Raw genomic sequence first — 24,358 nt, 5'->3', positions numbered from 1 at the left:
AGGTTGCAGGGAAGAGTTGGATTGTACAGCATTCCTTTTTCTACTATTTAATGACTGTTTTTCTTCTAAAACCTTCCTCTTCACTTTTCCAAACACAGTGGATGAAGAGCCAACATATGCTACACCTGTAAAGAATTCAAAAGCAAGGCCACATGATGACTATAATGTCGGGTGAGTACCAGCAAGCAATGAGACCAAATAAATTGGGAATGGGATGCAAGATGTATACCTCTTGCATGTTGATTCACCAAGTTAGCCCAGGAAATTACAGATCTGACGAGAACAATGGAGCCCAATTCATTCATGTGATATTTCCTCCCCTCCTGCCTGCATTGTACTGTTCAATGCTTGGGATACAGTTCCAATGGTAACTGATACCCTGTTGAATTCTTGCTGCTATTTGGTGCTTTTAGGTGAGGGAAAAAGACCACTTGCACAGGATACCAGACAGCCCGTGGGATAGTCAGGAAAGGGGAGAAAAAATACGGCTTTTTTTTCCCTGTAAATTCAAGAGCAAACCTGTTGCTCTGTTAAAAATATAAGCTGTTTGTATAATAGCAGACATAAAGTAAACCGAAAATGCTGGAAAATCTCAGCAGGTCTGACAGCATCTGTGGAGAGAGAATAGAGCCAACGTTTTAAGTTTAAATGACCCAATCGTCAGAGCTGAAGACAATAGAAAATAGAATGAGATTTATAGTGTTCGGGTGGCAAAGTGGTGGGGTGGTGGAATTGACAAAGATGTCACAGACAAAAAGTCGAAGGGAATTTTCATGCTGGTGTTCATGGTTAGGAAGGGCGCAGATAGCAGCCATTAAGAGATTAGAATGTGTAAGTGGCCACACAAAGGTAATCACAGTGGCAAAGGACAACCTGAAACATATAACAGATAGTCCTTGTGGGGTGGGGTAGGGAAAGGGAAAAAAGATGGAAAATGAGGTGTTTAAAAAGTGGAAAAATGAAATGACAAAAGAAATGAAAATATAAATAAAATTAAATGAAATGAAATAAAATATAAATCCTTCCCAGCCATGATCATACCATCTATTTTCCATTTGTTCTTTTGTCTATGACATCTTTGTCAATTCCCCCTCTCCTCACTCTGAGAATATAAATCTCATCCTATTTTCTATGTCTTCAGCTCTGACAAAGGGTCATCCAGACTCAAAACATTAGCTCTCTTTTCTCTCCACAGTTGCTGTCAGTCCTGCTGAGATTTACCAGCGTTTTCTGCTTTGGTTTCAGATTCCAGCATCCGCAGTATTTTATTATAACTATTACTGAGGTTTCCTGCAGGCTGGAAGACTCATGAACGACGATCCCCGATGATCAGCCATTGCTCCTTGTTGCAAAGTGAAATAAAGTCGCCACAATCCCAGCTGACCATAGGCTGCTCTCCACTTTGAGAGAGATGACAGGTAGTGATTTAACCTGAGGGTCACCACACCTCGAGTGAGGGACAAGGTTGAGATAAGCTGGCATGGCAGCAGCATGGATAACCTCAGCTGGTGTGGGCATCGAACCCGTGCTGTTGCCTTCGCTCTGCATCACCAGCCAGTCGTCCAGCCAACTGACCTTTAGCATGCACTGTCTGTTTAAGAGACGCAAGTTAACTGTACGCAGTACAGGCTGGATTTAAGCTGTGCCAGCAGGCTGCTGCATGCAGCCAATGCCCAGCATGATTAACACTGGCTTTGTACACTGTGCAGACAGTGTGAAATTACTGCATTGCCTGAATCCCATTAATGAGATAACCTCATCACAAACCACTCACCCCCCACCCACCTTTTGCCTGTTTTTGGCTCTATCCAATTTAGATTGTGTTCACTAATCGGTTAACCCTCTCTTTCAATGTCTAGATACAGTCCAGACATGAAAGTGGCGAGGTTTGTCAAGGATGCCAATGTTGGGCTGCAGCTGGCCGGAGGCAATGATGTTGGAATATTTGTTTCTCGAGTTCTGGATGATAGTCCTGCAGCCAGACAGGGGATCCAGAAAGGAGACCAAATTCTACAGGTAACAGAATGCCCAGTTCTAAATCGTTGCTATTGACATCTCAAAGACCCTCAAAGTTACTCCCTCGCCATGGACTTAATGGATTTATTTTTTGCCGTGAATCTTTAGCTCATCAACGTGAAGAGTCGATACAAGTGAAGGTCTCAAGGGTGAACACTGGGAAAAATAACCCCAGGTCCACCCAGAGGCTCCATTGCCACAATATATAGGCAGTGAAAGTGGTTCATCTGGAGACATACAGGCGAGAGCAGAGATTCCAAACAAGGGACATAGGATTAAATGATTGCAGGGGGAAATTAGAAGATTTATTTTTCATACAGAGGAGAAGTAAAATGCAATAAACCCCAAAAAGGCCTTCTGTGGAATACACTCAGCACAATTGACTAGAGAATGGCTCAAGTATCTGAATAGGAAGAGTACGCAAGGAGTCAGGAAAAGGATGGAAAATGGGGTTAGATTTGATTTCATTAATCAGATAGGATATGGAATCCGACACTGCTTGCTGTTGAAGAAAGGAACAGATTCATTTAAAAGAGAATTAGATATTTGTTTAGAAAAGAGAAATTTTAAACTTAAAGGATATTATGAGGGAGCAGGAAACTGGGATTAAAGTTGTTTAGGGAAAGAATCACGAGTACAGTTAATTTGTGTGCTGGAACATTTTATCATTCTGTGCCAGTATGAAAACACTGAGCTACTGACTAACTGACTGCACTGAGGTGGATCATCGATGTGAGAAGCAAAGGCCAACAACACCCCCCGTGGCTCAGTAGATAACTGCACCATGATTTCTATTGACTGAAAAGGTCTCATCGTTGGCTGAGTCCGGCAGTGGTGATGCTACAACTGGCCCTGTGACAATTCCATCAGTAATCATTATCTAGCTCTTTTTGGGCATGGATAGCTAGATGGCAGCAGGGTGCACAATGATTGGCACTGCTGCCACACAGTGCCAGGGACTCAGGTTCAATTGTATCTTTGGGTGATTGTGTGGAGCCTGCACGTTCTCCCTGTGTCTGCGTGGGTTTCCTCCCATAGTCCAGGTGTGTGCAGATTAGGTAGATGGGCCATGCTAAATTGCCGCTCGGCGTACTAGCATGTGTAGGTTCGATGGATTAGCCATGGGAAATGTGTGGGATTCAAGGATAGGGCTGGGAATAGGGCCTGGGTGAGATACTCTGTCAGAGAGTTGGTGCAGACTCGATGGGCTGAACGGTATATTCCGCACTGTGGGGATTCTGTGATTGGGTGAGGACAGGATTGGACTTGTTGTGATTTATCTGAGGCCAGTATCCTATGAACAATCGTTGTCACCCACGAGGAACAGTCCTGGAGATCTCCTGCTCCACAATTAGAGAACTAAGTTGAAAATTTGAATTTTTAATGTAAAGCTCACACCTCTTTTTTTAAAACTGGGTACAGGTGAACAATGTCAACTTCCAAAACCTCACCCGTGAGGATGCAGTGCTGCTCATGTTGGATATCCCGAAAGGAGATGTGGTGGAGATTATAGCTCAGAGGAAGGAAGACAGTGAGTATAACCTATTAAATAAATTTGTTTTTATTCATTTCTGGGACATGGGTGTTGCTGGCAGGCTGGCATAATTTCTACCTTTTGTGTTTTTTTATATATATTCCTTTTTTTCATGTTTTTTGGTAAATAATTCTCTGATTCTTGCTGGGCTCAGACTCAGAATTCATCCGGTTCCTCTCCAGAGCGACCATTCCTCAGCCGTGAGCATGTCCAGGAATTATCTTTGAACAACGATGGCATTAATAGCAAAGGCTGACCCCGTCCATTCTCAATGTCCACAAGTAGTTCTAGCATCCCCACTGCCAAAGTTAGCAGATGATGATCAGGATCAGGAACTCGGACTGATTTTCTCCTTCTTATCCCAAGGTGCTCCCTTACTGTTACTCCAGCTGAGATTAACTAATTGTGTTGGCAACATTGACCGTAATACACCTTTTACCCACTGACTTTTGTTTAGCTGAGTGCCTAGCGCACGTGGCAACCCATCCCCATGCTTAAACATTTCAAAATCAAAGCATTAAGAAATCTACATCCGCAGAATTTATAATCGATGCAGAGTTCTCTTTCCAGAGTGACACACATAACTTACCAAATCAGAGAAATTAAGGTATAGCTTTGTATGGGCATCTACCATAGAATCATAGAATCCTACGGTGCAGAAGGAGCTCATTAGGCCAATTGAGCCTGCACCAACATCAATCCCACCCAGATCCTATCCCCATAACCCCAGTATTTACCCTGCTAATTCCCCTGACACTAAGGGGAATAATCTTATGAAGAATTAATCCTAAATTCAGGGTGAGTGTGGAATTGGGAGAGCTTCTGACCCGTTCTTTGGACAAGTACAAATCTGCTATCTTATCCACTTAGACAAGAAAACCCTCAGAAACAGTTTTTCACCTGTGTGTGTGTGTGTGGGGGGGGGGGGGGGGCAGGGCTTAAATCCCCCAAATGATAACGTCCCAGGCTCAGCAAATCAATGAAAAACAGATTTAACTAGAATTTAAATAAATAATTCAGCCTCATGCTGGAAATGGGCATGAGGCTGATTGTGCCAGATACCCGGTGTTGGTAAGATGGTGAGAAATCGCAACGGTAAGACCACCCCCTCAGAGTCAATTTATCGTGGCCAATCAACCTAACCTGCACATCTTTGGAGTGTGGGAAGAAACCGGAGCACCCGGAGGAAACCCAGGCAGACACGGGGAGAACGTGCAGACTCCACATAGACAGTCAGCCAAGTCAGAAATCGAACCCAGCTCCCTGGCACTGTGAGGAGGCAATGTTAACCACTAAACGTGCCCAGTTTGGGCATTATGGCAGCATAATCTGGAGTTGGGTGGGAAGGTACCCAGCCCAGAGAGACAGGACTACTCCTAAATTAGTGAGCCAGGCCAATTGATCATTTATCGTCAGTTCCTTGCAGACGTGTCTGTGCTGTATCTACAGGACTGATGCTCGGAAGCACAGAGGCTGTCAAACCAAAGAAGTGTTGTTAGCAAGGTGTGTTTAGTACAGGCTGTTTCTTTACTCTGCACGGTTACCCACTCTAGTGTCCCGTGACACCAATTCCGGTGACACCATGCATATATTATTACAGAATTCTCAACACAGTTTATCTGAAATCAATAGAAATACATAACCCTCTACATTATCGAGCCTGCTGCAGAGAGAACATGCATCCCCAGATGTTTCATCTTTGGGGCGCTTTGCATCCCAGAAAAAATAAATGATCTATTTTCTGCCCAACACTCACCATCCCCGCCCCCATTCCCCAAGAAGATAGTTGCAAGTTGGTCTTTACTTCGAAGAAAAGCATTGCCAGTGATCAGTATAAGGAAAGCTAAAAATAAGCAGTGCTGAAAGAGAAGGCCAGTTTCACATTTTGGATGAAGAGAGAGATGTTGGTGTACAAGTACACAGAATCCCTAAAGGCAAAACTTCAAATAGACAAGGTTGTAAAGAAGGAATTTGGAATGCTGTCTTTTCATTGGCAGAAGTATAGAATATAAAAGTAAGTACATAATGTTGGAATTGTAAAACACACAGGGGAGGCAACAACTGGAGTATTGTGTGCAGTACTGGTCACCACATTACAGGAAGGACAGAATTGCTCTGGAGGATTTGCAGGGGTTTACAAGAATGTTACCAGGGCTAGAGAAGTGTAATTATGAGGAGAGATTGGAAGGTTGGGGTTATTTTTCTTGGAATAAAGAATACTGAGAGGTGATTTGATTGAGGTGTACAAAATTATGAGGGGAAGAGGACAGAATAAAATTGTTTCCCTTGGCGGATAATTCTAGAACCACTGGACATAGATTCAAGATAAGTGATAAGTGTAGAGGGGACATGAGGAAAAGCGTTTTTCACAGAGGGTGTTGGGTGTCTGGAATTCACTCCCTGAGTTGCTGGTGGAGGCAGAGACCCGAAACTCTTTTAACAAATACCTACACTGTAAGTACAGACCCAGGTACTTGGGTATCATTGAACCAGCATTGAAATGATGGGCTGAATGGCCTCCTTGCTACGTTGTATGGTTCTAACCCCTCACCAGAATTTTTCTGCTTGTTCTGTTTTCTTGACTTTAGTTGGTACATATGACTTTGTTCACAGATTGGAGCACAGTTGGGATGTTGAGCTTCCACAGTGGAGGGAGCTGTGTTAAATTGGAGCCATCCCTTCAATGTCACTGTTTGGATTTGTGCTGTGGTGAATATTTCAGTCGAACAGCCGGAGCTCAGGTGGAGGCGTCTGATGAGAAAAGTTTCTGTTATTTGGCATCTGCAGTAAATTCCCAGACGATGACCTTGAGAGAGGCTGGGTGAAAAAGCAGCAGGACTTTCTCTGGTTTTCTCTCTTTTTTTAAGGTTTTTGACACTGTGGAACATGACGTGTGAAGTGTGACTGATGGCATTGGACTACAGGCTTTCATACTTGGGAATTAATAGAACAGATTTCTGTCTTTACATTTATTGTCTATAAATTTTTTAAAACTAAATGTAAGTTATTGGAAAGGACAGTTCTGAATCTTTATTTTCTTGCCCAGTTTCATTATCAGGTTTATTACAAAATGAAACAAAAATCCCTTTCTTTTCAGTTTATAAGAAGATGATCAACTCAAATGTCGGGGACTCATTCTATGTGCGAACACACTTTGACCACGAGGTCGAAGGGACACGGGAACTAAGCTTTGGGAGAGGAGAGGTTTTCCGAGTTGTCGATACCATGTACAGAGGGAAGTTGGGAGCGTGGTACGCTGTTCGAATCGGCCGAGACTTCAAGGAGCAGGACAAAGGCACCATTCCAAGCAGGAACAGGTCTGTGGTCTGACTGGCACTCTATGAAGTAGTTTTACTTTATTTATTAGTGTCACATGTAGACACTGCAGTGAAGTTACTGTGAAAAATAGTTGCCACACTCTGGTGCCTGTTCGGGTACACAGAGGGAGAATTTATCATGGCCAATTTACCTAACAGCACATTTTTTGGGGGGAAACCGGAGCACCCGGAGGAAACCCATGCAGACACCGGGAGAATGTGCAGACTCCGCACAGACAGTGACCCAAGCCGGGAATCGAACCCGAGTCCCTGGCGCTGTGAGGCAGCAGCGCTCACCATTGTGCCATTGTGCTACCCAAGAAGATGGGCTAAAAGATGTGGAGCCAATGTTTCATTTTAATCTGAGTTAGGAATGCCATGTTATTGCTTTAACAAACTTATGTTATCCAATGCATCAAATAAATAAACCTTGCTCCATTTGCTCTTCAAGGTAATAACACACGTCCAATTCTCTCCACCACTTTGATCCAGCCAGAAATAAAAACAGGGACTCTTATACCCAGCCGATGAGTTTTAAACATAGAAACTAGAAGTAGAAGTAGGCCATTTGGCCCTTTGAGCCTGCTCTGCTATTCGTTTTGATCATGGCTGATCATCAAATTCAGTATCCTGATCCCCCCTTCCCCCCATATCCCTTGATCCCTTTAGCCCCAAGAGCTCTAATTTCGTCTTGAAATCAGACAACATTTTGGCCTTAACTACATTCTGTGGTCATGAATTCCACACATTCACCACGCTCTGGATGAAAAAACTTCTCCTCACCTCAGTTCTAAAAGGTTTCCTCCTTATGCTCAAACTCTAACCCCTAGTTCTGAACTTCCCCACCATCTGGAATATTCTTTCTGTCTAACCCTGCTGGAATTTTTAAAGTTTCTGTGAGATCCTCTCTCATTCTTCTAAACTCCCTTTAATTTTCTGCTGGAATCTTTGCCGCAGCAGGGAACAGTGGATACCATCTGGTGCGTTCTTTTGGTGGCCGTTTGCCATGTGTGAAAACGTCACAGATGGAGCATGATTCTTTCTCACCTGATGCTGATACATGAGTACGTAGTCAGGCTCACTGATCAGAGGCAGGTACTTGGCCAATTCAGCTGAACCCTCCCTGATGTTTCCCCACTCTCACCTACATTTATTTCTAGCCCAAGCGACACAGATATTAATTATGTCTCCCATTTTCCTGCCAAGGTAAGGTAAACTAATAGCAGAAACCACGGATCCAGTCTGGGATCCTCTTGGGTTCAGGCCTTAGGTACCTACTGACTTAACCGATTCCCGGTCTGGGTCACTGTCTGTGTGGAGTCTGCAGGTTCTTGCTGTGTCTGCATGGGTTTCCTCCTGGTGCTCTGGTTTCCTCCCACAGTCTGAATGATGTGCTGATTAGATATATTGGCCACGCTTAATTCTCTCTGTGCTCCCGAAGTGCGGCGACTAGGAGATTTTCACAGTAACTTCATTGCAGTGTGAATGTAAGCTGGCTAATAAATGAACTTGAACTTTAACCTGTTCAATCAGGGAGAGGTGTAAATGTGGAGTCAAAAAATTACATGATATTAAGTTCAGTTTTGTAGAATCTCCAACCTCAGAAAAGAATTTTAAAATTCATTTTCGGGATGTAGGTGTCATTGGCAAGTGCAGTATTTATTGCCCCTGAGAAAGTGGTTTAGTGAAATAGTTGTTTGCTATAACTGGGCTGGCTTGCTAAGTCATTCTGGAGGTCAGCCATAAGTCAACCAGTTTAGTGTGGAACTGGACTCACACCTGGACCAAACCAATTGAGGTCAATAGTATCCTTCCCTCTGGTACATAGAATCCCTGCAGTGCAGAAGGAGAACATTTGACCCATCGAGCCTGCACCAACAACAATCCCACTCAGACCTTATATACCCCTGTACGTACACTGCTAATCCCCCAACACTAATTTACCATAGTCAGTCAACTTAACCCGTACATCTCTGGGCTGTGGGAGGAAAGCAGAGTACCCGGAGGGGGGACATGCAGACGTGGGGAAACTTGCAGTCACCCAAGGGCAGAATTGAACCTGGGTCTCTGGCACTGTAAGACAGCAGTGCTAACCGCTGTGCCACCGTGCCACCATGAAAGACAAAAGCAAGCTTATTAGTGTAACAAGTAGGCTTGCATTAACACTGCAATGAAATCTTTTTTCAGCTTCTTCCTAACATTAATTGATTTGTAAACATATTTTGTTGCTTTTAAATACCTGGAACTAGTGGCTACATTTGATCTTTTTAGAGTTTATTTATTACTGTCACAAGCAGGCTTACATTAACACCGCAATGAAGTTACTGTAAAAATCCCCTAGTTGCCACACTCTGGCACTTGTTCGGGTATACTGAGGGGGAACTTAGCATGGCCAGCGCGCCTAACCAGCACGTCTTTTGGACATGAACCAGTTGGGTTTTTAACAATTCCTGGCAACATGGTCACTTCTTTAGATTCCTGAGTTTTAAAAATCGAGTTTGAATTCTCAGACTACCATTGTGGAATTTTATATGACATCTGAGTTATTAGGCTCCTGGATTACTGGTATACCCATCGCAGTATTGTGTCCTCATACAGTGGAGTTGGGCTGTGGTGATGTGGCTAGCAGGAAGGCTGACTGTTGTACTGCAATCTAACATCACATTCTCTGCTCTTCATTCTCTTTTTAGAGCTGAACAGATCGCCAAAGCTGATGTTATGCAGAAAACATCATCCAGCTCATCCAGCGGAGCACGGGCCGAGTTCTGGAAAATGCGCGGCCTCCGAGGCGCCAAGAAAAACCTTCGGAAGAGCAGAGAGAACCTCGCAGCCTTGACCATTCAGGGCAAATTCCCCCCCTATGAAAGGGTCATCCTGAGAGAAGGTACACAAAATAGAGAATATTGCTGCGTGATTCGGCCTGTGTCAAGAATAAAAATGAAATGGATTCCATCGTTTAAAAGATCAAGTTCAAGGGGAACCATAAACCCCAGAACCACTGGTATTTTAATAAAAATTCATGGGATGTGAGCATCACTGGCTGAACCAGCATTCATTACCCATCCCTAATTACCCTGGAACTGAGCAGCGTTTCAAAGTCAACCACATGGGCCAGACCAGGCGAGGACAGCAGATTTCCTTCCCCAAAGAACATTGGTCAACTAGATATGTTTTTACACCAATCGACAATGATTTCATTCAACTTAGGAATGGCTCAGTGGTGCCTCACAGTGCCAGGGACCCAGGTTCAATTCCAGCCTCAGGTCACTGTTTGTGTGGAGTTTGAAGTCTCACAACAGATGGTTAAAGTCCGACAGGTTTACTTGAAATCACAAGCTTTTGGAGCATTGTTCCTTCCTCAGGTGAGGGAGGTGAGGTGTTGCTCCTCAGGGAGAACAGAACAATATCAAGGATGGAATTTTCCCACCCCGCCTGCCACGGGAATTGTGCAAAGGTCCATTGACCTTGATGGGATTTTCCCCTCTTGGGGCGAGCACGACCGGAAAGTCTCACCCCAAATCCTTGACAGTCACAGATCTGTGACACGTTTAACCCTCGCGTCCCATTCTCCTGCTATACTCGTAGTTTTGCACAGTTAACAGATTGGAATTTGGGTTGGTACTTGGGTCAGAACTTACAATGCTGGTCTGGAACTCATATCTGCCTGTTGCTTATCTTAACTGTAACGTTGAATGTCAGTTAGTGCATTTTCTGATCCACCAACTGAGTTTTTCTGAAAGAGAGATTACATTAATCCAGCACAGGATCAGTCTTGCAACAACAGCAGTACTTACAACAGTTAGTCAGCAGAATGGAGATCCAAGCCTCATTCTAGCGACCTGCACTCATACTGTTTGTGAATAGGGCAGTAGTTAGCATTAGTTTGTCTCTGTCTCAGTGGAGGCAATGTTGCTTGAGGTGAATAAATGGGTATTATATCCACTAAACAAAATATGTATTTATTTATTAATCTGGAATGGATTGACTTTGTTTTAACAATTTGATGTCTTTATTACAGCCAGTTATAAAAGACCTGTTGTGATTCTTGGACCAATTTCAGATATTGCTATTCAGAGATTGGCCAACGACCAGCCCGACCAGTTTGAACTTGCCCGTGAGTATTCATAAAATCATGCGATAGAATCCCCACAGTGCAGAAGGAGGTCATTCGGCCCATCGAACCTGCACCAACTCTGTAACAGAGCATCCCATTCAGGCCCTATCCCATAACTCCATGAATTCCCCTAGCCAACACATATTGGGATGCTAAGGGACAATTTAGCACGGTCAACCCACCTGACTCACATATCTTTGGAGCGTGGGAGGAAATCAGAGCACCCAGAGGAAACCCATGCACACACAGGGAGAATATGCCAACACCACACAGATAGTTACCTGAGGCCGGAATCGAATCTGGGTCCCTGGAACTGTGAGGTAGCGGTGCTAACCACTGTGCCACTGTGCTGGCCATCTCGCCATTACCTTAGTTACCTGGGAAATAGAGCTATCTTTGGTCATGATGGATTGATTGCTTTTAGGTTTTGAGCTCAGTTGGACAGGTGCATTCTTGCACTTGTGTCTTTAGGTTAATTCAGCATTCCATTCTTCCAAGACACATGCAAGTGTCAGCTATTTGGAAATAAAATAAAGATCAGGGTTGTGACCAAAAGGCATTCCCTATTAGAGAGAGACCTGCTGTCTCTGAAGGGCAGCGTGGTGGCACAGTGGTTAGCACTGCTGCCTCACAGCGCCAGGGACCCAGGTTCAATTCCGGTCTCAGGTCAGTGCCTGTGTGGAGTTTGCACATTCTCCCCATGTCTGTGTGAGTTTCCTCCAGGTGCTCCAGATTCACCCCACAGTCTAAAGATGTGTGGGCTAGGTTGATTGGCCATGCTAAGAAATTAGTATCCAGGGATGCGCAGGTTCGAGGGATTAGTGGGTATAATATGTAGGGATATGGGGGTAGGGTCTGGGTGGGATTGTGTTTGGTGCAGACTCGATGGGCTGAAGGGCCTCTTTCTGCACTGTAGGATTGTATGATCTATGAAATGGCCTCCTTCTGCACTGTAGGGATTCTCCATTCCTCCACCCTGTCGCAATCTTTTTGCAGAGAACTATCATCCTGTACATACCTTTACACACAAATGTTTCTCCGTTTGAGTGTGCGGAATTTGCTTTACCTTGTACAAATCCCAAGGTTGTGTCCCAAGGGAATCTAGTGTTCTTTGAATTTTGTACTATGGCAAAGTTTGAGTTTTGGTTACTCTCAGTCCACCTTCAAACATATCCCATAAATAACCACTGGATAAAAAAGAAAAATCTTGCATTTATATAATTCTCAGGCTGACTCAGAGTGCTCCAGATCCAGTGAATCCCATTTTGCATGTCGTCAGTGTCGTTACATAGGCAGCTGTGGCAGCCATTTTGCACACAGCAAGATCCCACAATAGCATTTAAGCTAAAAGACCAGGTTACCCATTCACATTCATTGTTGCGTTATGATCAACATGGATGTCCTGAGCTCTCACTAATCCTGCAATGTGTCTGTTCTAGAAACCGTACAGAGGAATTCTGAAGAAGTGGGATCATCATCATCTGTCATCAAACTTGAAACTGTGCGGCTTATTGCTCAGAAGGTGAGGTGAACTCTGACAGTTGCGTCAATCACCTTTTAGTTGAGTTTCTCAATAAGCAACACAATCGATAGTTCTTTAGATCAATGCACGAGTGGGACAATATGGAGCAGGAAAGTCCCAGTTTGGCCTGAGTTAGTTGATCCCCATCTGGGCAGCAGTGGGAGAGGATTACAATTAGCCTCAATGCTTCATCACAGAATTCATCACAGCAGCCAATTCAGTATTCACAAACGTGGATATCAGTGAGCGTTAGAGAGAAAATACTGCCTCTCGTAGGGGACTTCATGAAAAGGGAGCAAGAACTTACAGTGAGAGCTAGGCCATTCAGTTCAGAAATTAGTCTTTTAAGCCAAAGGTAATGGAGATCTGGAACTCTCTCCCCATAAAACTGTCACAGGAGCATTGAAAATTTAAAATCTGAAATTGTTAGATTTCTGTTAAACAAGGGTATTTATTAAAGATTACAGAGTCGAGGTGAGTTGATGGGGTGTAGATATCCATAGAATCCCTGCAGTGCAGAAAGAGGCCACCTACTTCGAGTCTGCACTAACTCTGTGAAAAAGGATCACATCTAGGCTCACCCTCGCACTATCTCCGTAACTTTATGCACTTAAAATGGCCAATCCCCCTTACCTACACATCTTTGGACTGTGGGAGAAAACTGTTGCACCTGGACGAAACCCACACAGACATGGGGAGAATGTGCAAACTCCACAGTGACTCAAGGCCAGAATCGAACCTGGACCCTGGCACTCAGAGGCTAAACACTGTGCCACCCTTGATCTAATTAAATGGTAGAACAGACCCATGGGAGACAGTCTTGGCTGTGATGCCATCTGTGGTGAATAGCTTTCTTATTTATGTTATCTTACAGTGCAGAAGGAAGCCATTTGGCCCAATGAGTCCACACCGACCATAATCCCATCCAGGCCCTATGCATTTATCCAAGCTAGTCCCCCTGACACTGAGGGACAATTTAGCATGGCCAACCCACCTAACCCGCACATCTTTAGACTGTAGGAGGAAACTCACGCAGACATGGGGAGAACGTGCAGATTCCGCACAGACAGTGACCTGAGCCCGGAATTGAACCCCAGGTCCCTGGCGCTATGAGGCGACAATGTGCCACCATGCAGACCTAAAATAAAATTCTTATTATTTAAGTATACACTTCGAGGAGAATCATTTTGGGAAGGTACTGGAGGTACACTATAATGAGTTGCAGAAAATAATCATTATTGAAAGTGGCCAACAAGGCAAAAAGGTGGAGGTTTCTGTTAAAGTGACCCAACGTGAGCAATGAAATTTCAATTGAATTTACAGAATAAACATGGACTGCTTGATATCACACCTTCAGCCATCGAGCGGCTAAATTATGTCAAGTGGTATCCCATTGTGGTCTTCTTCAACCCAGAGAACAAACAGGAAGTCAAAGCCATGAGGCAGCACCTCTATCCTCAGTCAAGGAAAAGCTCCAAGAGCCTTTACAACCAGGCCGTAAAGCTGAGGAAATACTGGTCTCATCTCTTCACTGGTAAATACTTCAGCTTCGAGTACACCAGATACTTTGGTGAAATCGTTTTTCAGCAGCTTCCTCACATTGGTTGATTTGTAAATATATTCTGTTGTTTCTGCTCTTCAATACCTGGAACTAGTGGCTACATCTGATCTTTTTAAAGTTTATTTATTAGTCATTAGTAAGGCTGACATTAACACTGCAATGAAGTTACTGTAAAAATCCCCTAGTCGCCACACTCCAGCGCCTGTTTGGGTACACAGAGGGAAAATTTAGCATGGCCAATGCACCTAACCAGCACATATTTCAGACTGAGAGTTTAATCATCATGTTTCACATAATGTGGTGACTCTTGTGTAGAATTGAGTTCAGACAGGTGCCAGCATAAGGGACAATCTGTTCCAGGAATTTGGGTGTGATGTTATATATCCTGCTGCTTTGCCACATTTCAAGCCCCTCCATTCTGTCTCCAGTATGGTGATGTTGAAGAGATCAGGATTGCCTTGTTCAGCATGTTGCTGGTGTTGTTTTTCAGTTTGTTATAGCTGATACATTTTATTTTCTTTTTCAATGGTGTCATGTAGCAGATGATTGGCATTTGGCCCAGGGTAACCAATGGACAATTTAATGCTGGTTATTTTTGCCAAGCTGGCGAATCTGGTTCCAGCTCCCCAATGGGAATGTGTGAGGTTGAGCCATACTGTCCTTTCCTCCCCAGTGGTGCGATGTACAGCATCGAAAGATTGGATGAGGTGGTCTGCTGGATCCAGGTGATTCAGATTCCTTTAGGAATGCTGCACTCGCTGCATCAAGGCAATAGGATGTAGATGGGTCGATAACCACAAAGGATGCTACGTTATGGTGCAGAGGGACCTGGGGGTCCTTGTGCATGAGTCGCAAAAACCCAGTCTGCAGGTGCAGTAGGTGATCAGGAAGGCAAATGGGATGTTGGCCTTTATAGCGAGGGGGATAGAACATAAAAGCAGGGAGGTCTTGCTGCAACTGTACAGGGCACTGGTGAGGCCGCAGCTGGAGTACTGTGTGCAGTTTTGGTCGCCACACTTGCGCAAGGATATTTTGGCCTTGGAGGGAGTGCAGAGGAGGTTCACTAGGCTGATACCGGAGATGAGGGGGTTGGACTATGAAGAGAGACTAAATAGACTGGGTCTGTACTCATTGGAGTTTAGAAGGATGAGGGGGGATCTTATAGAGATGTATAAGATAATGAAGGGGATGGGTAGGGTAGAGGCAGAGAGATTCTTCCCGCTCAGAAAGGACAGCAGGACTAGAGGGCACAGCCTCAAGATAAGGGGGGGTGGTAGTTTAGAATGGAGTTGAGGAGGAACTTCTTCACTCAAAGGGTGGTGAATCTCTGGAATTCTCTGCCCGTTGAAGTGATGGAGGCTACCTCGCTAAATATATTTAAGACACGGGTAGATAGGTTTTTGGTAGACCAGGGAATTAAGGGTTATGGGGAGAGAGTGGAAAAGTGGAACTGAGCCACTTCAGATCAGCCATGATCTTATTGAATGGCGGGGCAGGCTCGAAGGGCGAGATGGCCTACTCCTGCTCCTACTACTTATGTTCTTATGATGGCAGAACCCTTGCTAACATTAACATACAGAGGGATCTCAAAGGTGTTAGCTGTGAGGAGAGGTTGAATAAACTAGGATTGTTTTCACTGGAAAGACGGAGGCTGAGGGGAGATCCTGATAGAGATCTACAAAATTATGAGTCATAGACAGGGTGGATAGTCAGAGGCTTTTTCCCAGCGTGGATTACAAGAGGGCACAGGTTCAAGGTGAGAGGGAGAAAGTTTTAGGGAGATATACAGGGGAAGTTTTTCACGCAGAGAGTGCCTGGAATGTACTGCCAGAGGAAGTAGGCACATTAGCAACATCTGAGAGGCATCTGGATGGGTATATGAATAGGAAGGGAATAGAGGGATATGGACCAAGTAAGGGCAGAAGGTTTGTTTTCGGTTTGGCTAGGGCACGGTGATCGGCACAGGCTTGGAGGGCCGAAGGGCCTGTTCCGGTACTGTACTCTTCTTCGTTATTTGAACGCTAACAAAATAGAAAGAAGGGCCGCCTTTATCCTGTGATTTTGCACATGGTCTCAGAAGCACCGGTGTCTGTATGTGAGGGCCCAGCTGAATAGCAACAATGAGGCCACTGGCCAGCTGTTATTCTGTTAAACCCTCTCCACAGGGGAACTGCACAAAAACACTGAACATGCAAACACTGCCTTCCCTGGTTCCTACAATCACTCAGCAGAAACTAATCATTATGGTACGACTCGTTATGCTTTCTCTTTTCAGCCTTGCTTGTGTCCTGGGCATCGCCCTGCGTTTCTTAAACAAAGTAACAAGTCTCACAACACCAAGTTAAAGCCCAACAGGTTTATTTGATAGTAAACGCCACAAGCTTTTGGAACACGCTGTTGCTTCGTCAGGCATGTGGAGAGTTTTGTGTTGTGAGACTTCTTACTGTGTTTACCCCAGCCGGCATCTCCACATCATTTCTCAAACAAAGCCAGAAAGGATCTTTTTGTGAGTTTGTATTGAGAGGCCCTGTCGGTGATGAATGTGGGTGAATCTGCGGCGCTCCCTGGCTGCAGCGCTCCATCCATCACTCTGACGCTCTCCATGACCAATCGAGCCTTACAGAGAGACCTCTCTTGGGCCGTACTGCACTCATGTAAACTCCTAGTTTGTCGCCTTACAAATCCAAATCAAACCCGCAGTCTATTCTGGGTAGCTTTGTGAATAAGCACCTTCTTTAATTTATTTTCCCCACAGGTACAATAAATCTGAACTCTGGTTCCAGTGCGTGGTATGAAGCTTTGAAAGCGACAATCAAGGAGCAGCAGACTCAGTATGTGTGGTTCACTGAAGAAAAGGTGTTTCTTCTTTCTCTCTTTGAAACTCCCAGTCATTTTATTCCATATCCCAATGTCACCGGCATCATCAGTGTGTTCCAATTCTTCAGGAGATTGGTGTTTAAGATGGTTGATTTTTAGCTCCCTATGTCAGACATTTGGTAACTGTGCCACTTTAAACTGTACTGAGCCAAAACATCGGGAGGGCCTGGGGTTCTGCCCTGAGGTACCTGGATCGCTGGGTGTCCGGGCAAAGATTCCTCCCACAAAACAAAACAACCTGGCAAAAATTGAGGTTTTTTTTTAGTTTATTTATTAGTGTCATAAATAGACTTATATTAACACTGCATTGAAGTTACTGTGAAAATCCCCTAGTTGCCACACCCTGGTGCCTGTTTGGGCACACGTGAGGGAGAATTTAGCACCTAACCAGCACATCTTTCAGACTGTGGGAAGAAACCCACCCAGGGGAGAATGTGCAGACTCCGCACAAACTGTGATCCAAGCTGGGAATCGAACCCGAGTCCCTGTGGCTGAGAGGCAGCAGTGCTAACCACTCTGCCACCTCATATTTTATGGGGATTTTTTTCCAAAAAGGATTTTCTCGAAAATAAACCAAAAAAACTTCATTGCATCACTCTTAAGTCCTTAAAAGCACTACCAAGACACAAAGTTTTGAATGCCTGAGCATGGTGAGGTGGGGAGGGATGTGGGGGGATGTGGAGTGGGAGGATGTGGTGGAATTAAATGTTGCTTGCAGGAGCAGCAGGAATATTAAGAGGTGTGAGGATCGAACGTAGAACAGTACAGGCCTTTCGGCCCTTGATGTTGTGCCGAGCTTTATCCGAAACCAAGATCAAGCTATCCCACTCCATATCATTCTGGAGTGCTCCATGTGCCTATCCAATAACCGCTTGAAATTTCCTAAAGTGTCCAATGCCATATCACAGCAGGCAGTCTATTCCACACCCCAACCATTCTCTGGTAAAGAGCCTACCTCGGACATCCCTCCTATATCTCCCACCAAGAACCTTATAGTTATGCTCCCTAGTAACAGCTACATCCACCCGATGAAAAATTATTCTGCAATTTTGCTTTATTACTGTCGGAATCCCTGAATATTTGTTTAGATCTTCTCCTCAGACGATTAAATGAATGGGAGAGAGTGGACTGCAGACAGTTAAACAGGTGGGTAGCAAGGAAAACACAACAAGACTGATGTTATATAGAGCTTTCCACTACCTCTGGACATCTCAAAGCACTTTGCAGCCAATGAAGTATTTTTTGAATTATAGTCACTGTTGCAATGTGGGAAGCATAGCAGCTAATATACACACAGCAAACTTCTACAAATAGCAATGGGATAATAACTAGATTTCTTTCTTGTGTGATGTTGATTGAGGGATAAATATTGGCCAGGATACTGAGATAACAAGGGCAGCACTGTGGCCCAGTGGTTAGCATTGCACAGCGCCAGGACCCCGGATCAATTCTGGCCTTGGGTGACTGAATGAAGTTTGCACGATCTCCCCATATCTGCATTGATTTCCTCTGGGTACTCCAGTTTCCTCCCACACTCTAAAGATGTGTGGGTTAGGTTGATTGGCCATTATAAATTGCCCCCTAGTGGCTGGGGTATGCAATAGCAGGAATAGGACCTGGATGGGATTGTTGTCGGTGCAGGATAGATGGGCCAAATGGCCTCATTCTACCCTGCAGGGACTCTATGATTCTAACTCCTATGCTCTTCTTCAGAATAGTGTCAAAAATTATTTTACACCCGTTTGACCAGGTCTCAGTTTAACATTTCAGTTGAAAGTCAGCTCCTCTGACTGTGCAGCACTCCCTCACTGGAGTGTCAGCCTGGATTAGACCTTGAACTTAGAATCTTGTAACTCGGAGATGAGAGTAGCATAGCTAACACCACAAGGAGTTGGAGCAGAATTAAAGGGCCAAGTAGCCTCAGCTTATTCTGTACTTTATGGTTTCAGGCTGAAGAAACTGGAACGGAAGACCTGGAACTGCTGAACCGATCGAGCAGCGTGAGCATGGATTATCTGAGCTGTGATGAGAGTCGGGCAAACAGTGACTATGAGGACACAGACGGAGAAGGGGGAGCTTACACAGACAATGAACTGGAAGAAAGGCTGGATGAGCCTGCAATCACCAGGTCTTCGGAACCCATCAGGATTGAAACACCCCAAATCTCCACGGCAACAGCCCATGCAACACCAAAGACCTACTCACAGGTATTGGACGCGGTTGATGATTTAAAAATCACAAAAGGGAAACTTGGGTTAAATAGAACTCCCCTTGAAACTCTCCTGCCAAAGAAGGCACTTAAAGGGGAGACTGTTTTGGCTAGATCCGTTATATTCACAATAACTATTTGTTGTTTTTGACCAAGCAAGATTTAATTCTTGTCACCAGGTACCTTGAGAAGGAGGTGGGTCCACCTCAGGGACCATAAAATGAAGAGAGAAAAACAAGGGAGGAACTTAAAACAATCAGGATCAGTGGAGAAAAAGTCCCACCAGATTGAAAAGTCAAATTTGTAACTCAAGAAAGGAGGGAGACGGAGAGCAGGAAGCTGTTGGCCAACTAGTCCAACATCTGCCATCAGGAAATAGCCAGAGTCCATTATTAAACAGAGAGTATCAGGATATTTAGTAAATGGTAATACAATCAGGCAGAGTCAACATGGTTTTGTGAAAGGGAATTTGTGTTTGACAAATTAGTTAGAGTTCTTTGAGGAGTAATGAGTAGGGCGGGTAAAAGGGGACCAGTAAACATCATGTATTTGGATTTCCAAAAGGCATTCAACAAGGTGCAGGAGAAGGTTACTGCGAGTTTGGTTTTGGGCATGATTTATGTGCATGGATAGAAGATTGGCGAGCAGATAGCAATGGAGAGTCAAGATAAATTAAATGGTCATTTTCAGGTTGGGAAACTAGTGGACTGCCACAGGAGTTGATGCTTATGCCTCAGCTTATTTGCCATCTATGTGAATGAGTTAGGTGAAGGGACATACTGTACTGTAGCCAGATTTACTAACAATACAAAGAAGGGACGGCACAGTGGTTAGCACTGCTGCCTCATAGCACCAGGGACACAGGTTCAATTCCCAGCTTGGGTCACTGTCTGTGTGGAGTTTGCACATTCTCCCTGTATCTGCATGGGTTTCCTCCGGATGCTCCAGTTTCCTCCCACAGTCCGAAGGTGTGCAGGTTAGGTTGACTGGACATGCTAAATTAACCCTAGTGTCAGGGGTTAGCAGAGTAAATATGAGGGGTTACTGAATAGGGCCTGGGTGGGATTGTAGTTGGTGCAAACTCAATGGGCTGAATGGCCTCCACCAGAGGGAAGCTTCACATCCTTTAAAAAGTACCTTTAACTTTAAAGTCACAGGACATGCTAGCACGTAAAATTCTCATTATTTTGATTTTCTAAAAAACAACTTGCACTTTCACATTCATTGTGCTGGCAGGTGGGATTAGGTGAACAAGTCAGGGCCTTTCATGCATCAATACAAACTCGATGGGCTAAAAAGCTCTTCCGCACTGTAGTATTCTGAGATTCTGCATAATTCTGTGATTGAATATATTCGAGGATGAGTTAGACAGATCGATGGGAGTCAAGGGTTATGGAGGTTGGTAGGAAACTTAAGGCCACATCAGATCAGTCATGATCTTATTCAATGGCAAAGTGGGCCTGATAGGCTGAATGGTCTTCTCTTGCTCCTGTATATATTATGATCTTAATGCAGAACAATAATTGGAACCATGTAGTAGCTCAAGGTTTGTTTAGCCTGTTAAATATGAAAAGCATCAGCTTAATTTTTTTGCCTACCAAACTGCAAATATTAGCACTAGGATCAGAATAATCCTCTGTGAAGCTGCTAATGTAATTCTGTACGATCTCCAACAAGGTTCACTGAAACCTACTTCCTAAACTGTGGCACCAGGATACTGCGATACTACCACAGCACCAGCACTTAGCAGTGGTCCTGATTTTGGTCTTTTCAAGGAATAATGGAAGATTAAGTCCGTGAGTCTGGTTTTCATAATGAATGCAGGAATATGGACAGGGATTTCACTTTTCTACAACTCAGACCATTCAATGTAAACCTCGTTCAAGTTCCTGTCTTCGGTACAATTGCTCCAATTCAGTTTGTTTGTTTATTCCACAGGCCCAGCCTGAGGGTCAGCAAAGGGATCCTCATTTCTCAAGGTGAGCGTTTACAGGGACCCTCTCTCTCCTGCACTTTATTACAGGAACTTTTACTGCACAGATTTCAAAAGCTTGCACAGTTTTGCTTGGGGTGAGATGCAGCGTAGTGTTAACATCACTGGATTAGTGATCCAGAGCTCCAGGCTAATGCTCTGGAAACATGAGCTCAGATCCCACCATGGCAGCTGATGGAATTTAAATTCGATGAATAAATCTGCAAGTGAAAAGCTAATTTCCATAATGGTGACCATGGAACCATGGTCTATTGTTGTAAAAACCCATCTGGTTCATTAATGTCCTTTAGGGAAGGAAATCTGCTGTCCCTACCAGGTCTGACCTACATGTGACTCCAGACCCACAGCAATACGATGGTTGATTCTTAAGTGCGTTCTGAAATAGTGTAGCAAGCCATTCCGTTCAAGGACAATTATCCATGGGCAGCAAATGTTGGCCTTGGCCGAAATACCCACATCATGTGAAAGAATGAAGAAAATAACTAGGAGCACCTTTGCTTCTGAATCAAAAGATAGTGCATTTCAACCCCCTACATGTTTGCATATTCCAGGACTTCACTGCATCAGCCAAAGGTGCCATCTCCTTCAGATGAGATGTTAAAATAAACTCCAGTGTGTAGATTCTGTGACACTATTTGGAAAGCGGCAGGGAGGGTATTTGTTCTCAATCAGCCATCCATTGGCGACTGTTGTGAATTCAGGTCTGCATAAATATTGTCTTGGGTTCAGTGGCTTCAGCCAATCTCTGACTGTGCCCAACTATCTTCCCTAAATGGGAGTTGCCTCATCCACACCTATTTGTATCATCAGATGATAGGAATATACTGGTAGGATCTTCTTGTGATCTAACCATGTCTTTATCCAATATCTCTGAAAGTAGACTGATCTAGATTAAATGAAGCTTGATGAAGCATGTAGGAGTAACAGACATGATCAGGGCTGTTTAACCATAGAATCACAAAAGGAGGCCAAATGGCCCATTGAGTCTGCATCAACTCTCCGAAATTGTGTCTTACTGCAACCCTATCCACATAACCCCATGTATTTACCCCACTAATCCATCTGACCTACACATCTTGGTACACTAAGGGTCAATTTAGCATAGTCAATCCACCTAACCCCCTGCACACCCTTGGACTGTGGGAGAAAACGGGAGCATCAGAGGAAATCCACACAGACAGGGAGAACCTGAGGTCAGAATCAAACCTGGGTCCCTGGCACTGTGAGGCAGTAGTGCTAACACTGTGCCACCATGCCATCCTAGTTCAATTAGTTCACACAAAATAAGAGACAGGCAAGAATACTTCAAAATCATTGGGTCGTCCTATTTAATTTACACTGAATAATCCGTTCATGTCCTGTCCTATACATCAGGACAGAATCACCCTTCCTGATGTACCCTTCTTGATCTGACACTGCAGCTTCCCATCCTTAAAGGGCCTCGCAGTCTCCATGGTTATCTGTATCCTGTTCTTAAAATTCTCTCACTCTGTGTCAAGGATCACGTCCCTTTCACAAATCAACACAGCCTTTCAATATAATGGCAGAATATTCCCGTCTCGTCTACCACGGGGGAATCATAGTGGGCGGGTCAGGACCAAACAAAGGTCGGCTGACCTCGGGCAGGATTTTCCAGTCTTGGGGGGGGGAATGTGGCTGGAAAATCCAGCGAAATGAGTGTTGAATCGCCAAGCTAATAAATTGCTTATTGGTTAATCTCTGCAAGCTTCCAATTAGCACGTCTTTTATCTGGGAGCATTTTTTTTTTAAAAACTTGTGAAAGTACATATTACTTTTAAAAACCTGGCATGAAAATAAATTTCTTTTCCAATTCCTTTTTGTGGGAAATTGGCCAAAAAAGCTCCAGAAGTGTGACTGAGAGCAAAAAGATAAACAGACAAACTGGTCTTCAGTTTGTGTTTGTTGGATGTTGTTCTGTGCCCATTGGCTGCTCAGAATTTGTCAACACAACAGTTACCGCACTCCAGAATAATTCATTGACTCTGATAATATGGTGTTAGCAGGTTATTTAGATAAGCAATGATCTTTTATTGACAGTTACATGGGTAAAATGGGTATTGAAGGATATGGGCCAAATGCAGGCAATTGGCACTAGCTTAGTGGATAAAATAAAAAGGGCGGCGTGGACAAGTTGGGCCAAAGGGCCTGTTTCCATTTGTAAACCTCTATGATGCTCTCTCTTAAAGGCTAAATGAACAGGATCTCAATGCAATCAAGTCCAGGCGAGATCTAATCTACAGTTCAGATGAAGATGAAGATGATGATGATGAATGGAATGGACCAGCCACCGAGCTCTAAGCGCTGTCCCATCAAACCACCACTCCCGTGATGGAACAGTGTTTAAGCCAAGCAAGGACAGTTTTGCTGCTCTCAAACATTAACCAAATCTGTTTTAAACTTCTTCATAGATGATTTTTTAAAACACAGACATAACATTGCTACACCTTAATTGTAAACCACTCCCACCTCTCAGTAATCAGGGAAGAGGTAAGTGCTTTTGGCCTGTATGATAGCTCACCTCCCCATTGATGGATTAATACATCATTCAGTACAGTGCATGCCTGGATGGTTCCACATCAGTCTCTGGTCTGTGTGGAATTAACTGATCATTGAGGTGTTTTTTTTGGGCACCAATTGCTTTTTAGCCTTCCAGGCCCAGGAGGAGAAAGCGGCGAGGGTTACTGTGTTGTTAGCTATCTAGCAACTCATTTTGGAAGATTCCCATTTGTGTGACTAGCACTTGTGCACTCTGTTGATTTCCCAGACCAATCTTTGAAACTGGGACTCTCCAATTTTTGTCTTTATTAATAGAGCCATCTTCGTAAATCTTTTCGTACACGTTTTATTAAAACCAAACTTTAGAATCACAAGTAGTGCTGTCAAGATTCTTTTTTGAAAGGTTCTGGTTTTTCTTAACCAAGTAAGAAATCTCATAACACCAGGTAAAAGTCCAAAAGGTTTATTTGGTAGCACAAGCTTTCAGAGTGTTGCTCCTTCTTCACTTCTCCACTCACCTGAAGAAGTAGCGACACTCCGTAAGCTTGTCCTACCAAATGAACCTGTTGGACTTTACCCTGGTGTTGTCAGACTTCTTACTTGTGCTTACCCCAGTCCAACGCTGGCATCTCCACATCATTTTCTTAACCGAGGCAGACATTTTTGCTGGATTAACTGACTTGTTTCTGTGAAATGAC

General features: G+C 44.1%; 1 protein-coding gene across 2 annotated transcripts in view; it reads left to right on the top strand.

The window, feature by feature from the left end:
• LOC145358923 (tight junction protein ZO-3-like) overlaps window positions 1–24,135 on the top strand; it is an 87,886-nt gene extending 63,751 nt beyond the window's left edge. For both annotated transcript variants that reach the window (XM_080213299.1, XM_080213298.1), the window contains exons 10-21: window positions 99–171; window positions 1,860–2,016; window positions 3,439–3,547; window positions 6,648–6,867; window positions 9,558–9,751; window positions 10,886–10,981; window positions 12,421–12,503; window positions 13,827–14,037; window positions 16,820–16,920; window positions 18,891–19,148; window positions 21,089–21,129; window positions 23,351–24,135. In XM_080213299.1, the coding sequence (XP_080069425.1) occupies window positions 99–171; window positions 1,860–2,016; window positions 3,439–3,547; window positions 6,648–6,867; window positions 9,558–9,751; window positions 10,886–10,981; window positions 12,421–12,503; window positions 13,827–14,037; window positions 16,820–16,920; window positions 18,891–19,148; window positions 21,089–21,129; window positions 23,351–23,462 (1,655 nt within the window). In that variant the 3' untranslated portion in view covers window positions 23,463–24,135. The remainder of the gene's footprint in view (window positions 1–98; window positions 172–1,859; window positions 2,017–3,438; window positions 3,548–6,647; window positions 6,868–9,557; window positions 9,752–10,885; window positions 10,982–12,420; window positions 12,504–13,826; window positions 14,038–16,819; window positions 16,921–18,890; window positions 19,149–21,088; window positions 21,130–23,350) is intronic.
• Window positions 24,136–24,358: the final 223 nt, after the last annotated feature.

Source organism: Carcharhinus amblyrhynchos, chromosome 26 (assembly GCF_965287045.1).
Source record: "Carcharhinus amblyrhynchos chromosome 26, sCarAmb.v2.hapA, whole genome shotgun sequence".
NCBI lineage: Eukaryota > Metazoa > Chordata > Chondrichthyes > Carcharhiniformes > Carcharhinidae > Carcharhinus > Carcharhinus amblyrhynchos.
The sequence above is the reverse complement of the archived record's forward strand: the minus strand, read 5'-3'. Positions and strand labels throughout refer to the sequence as shown.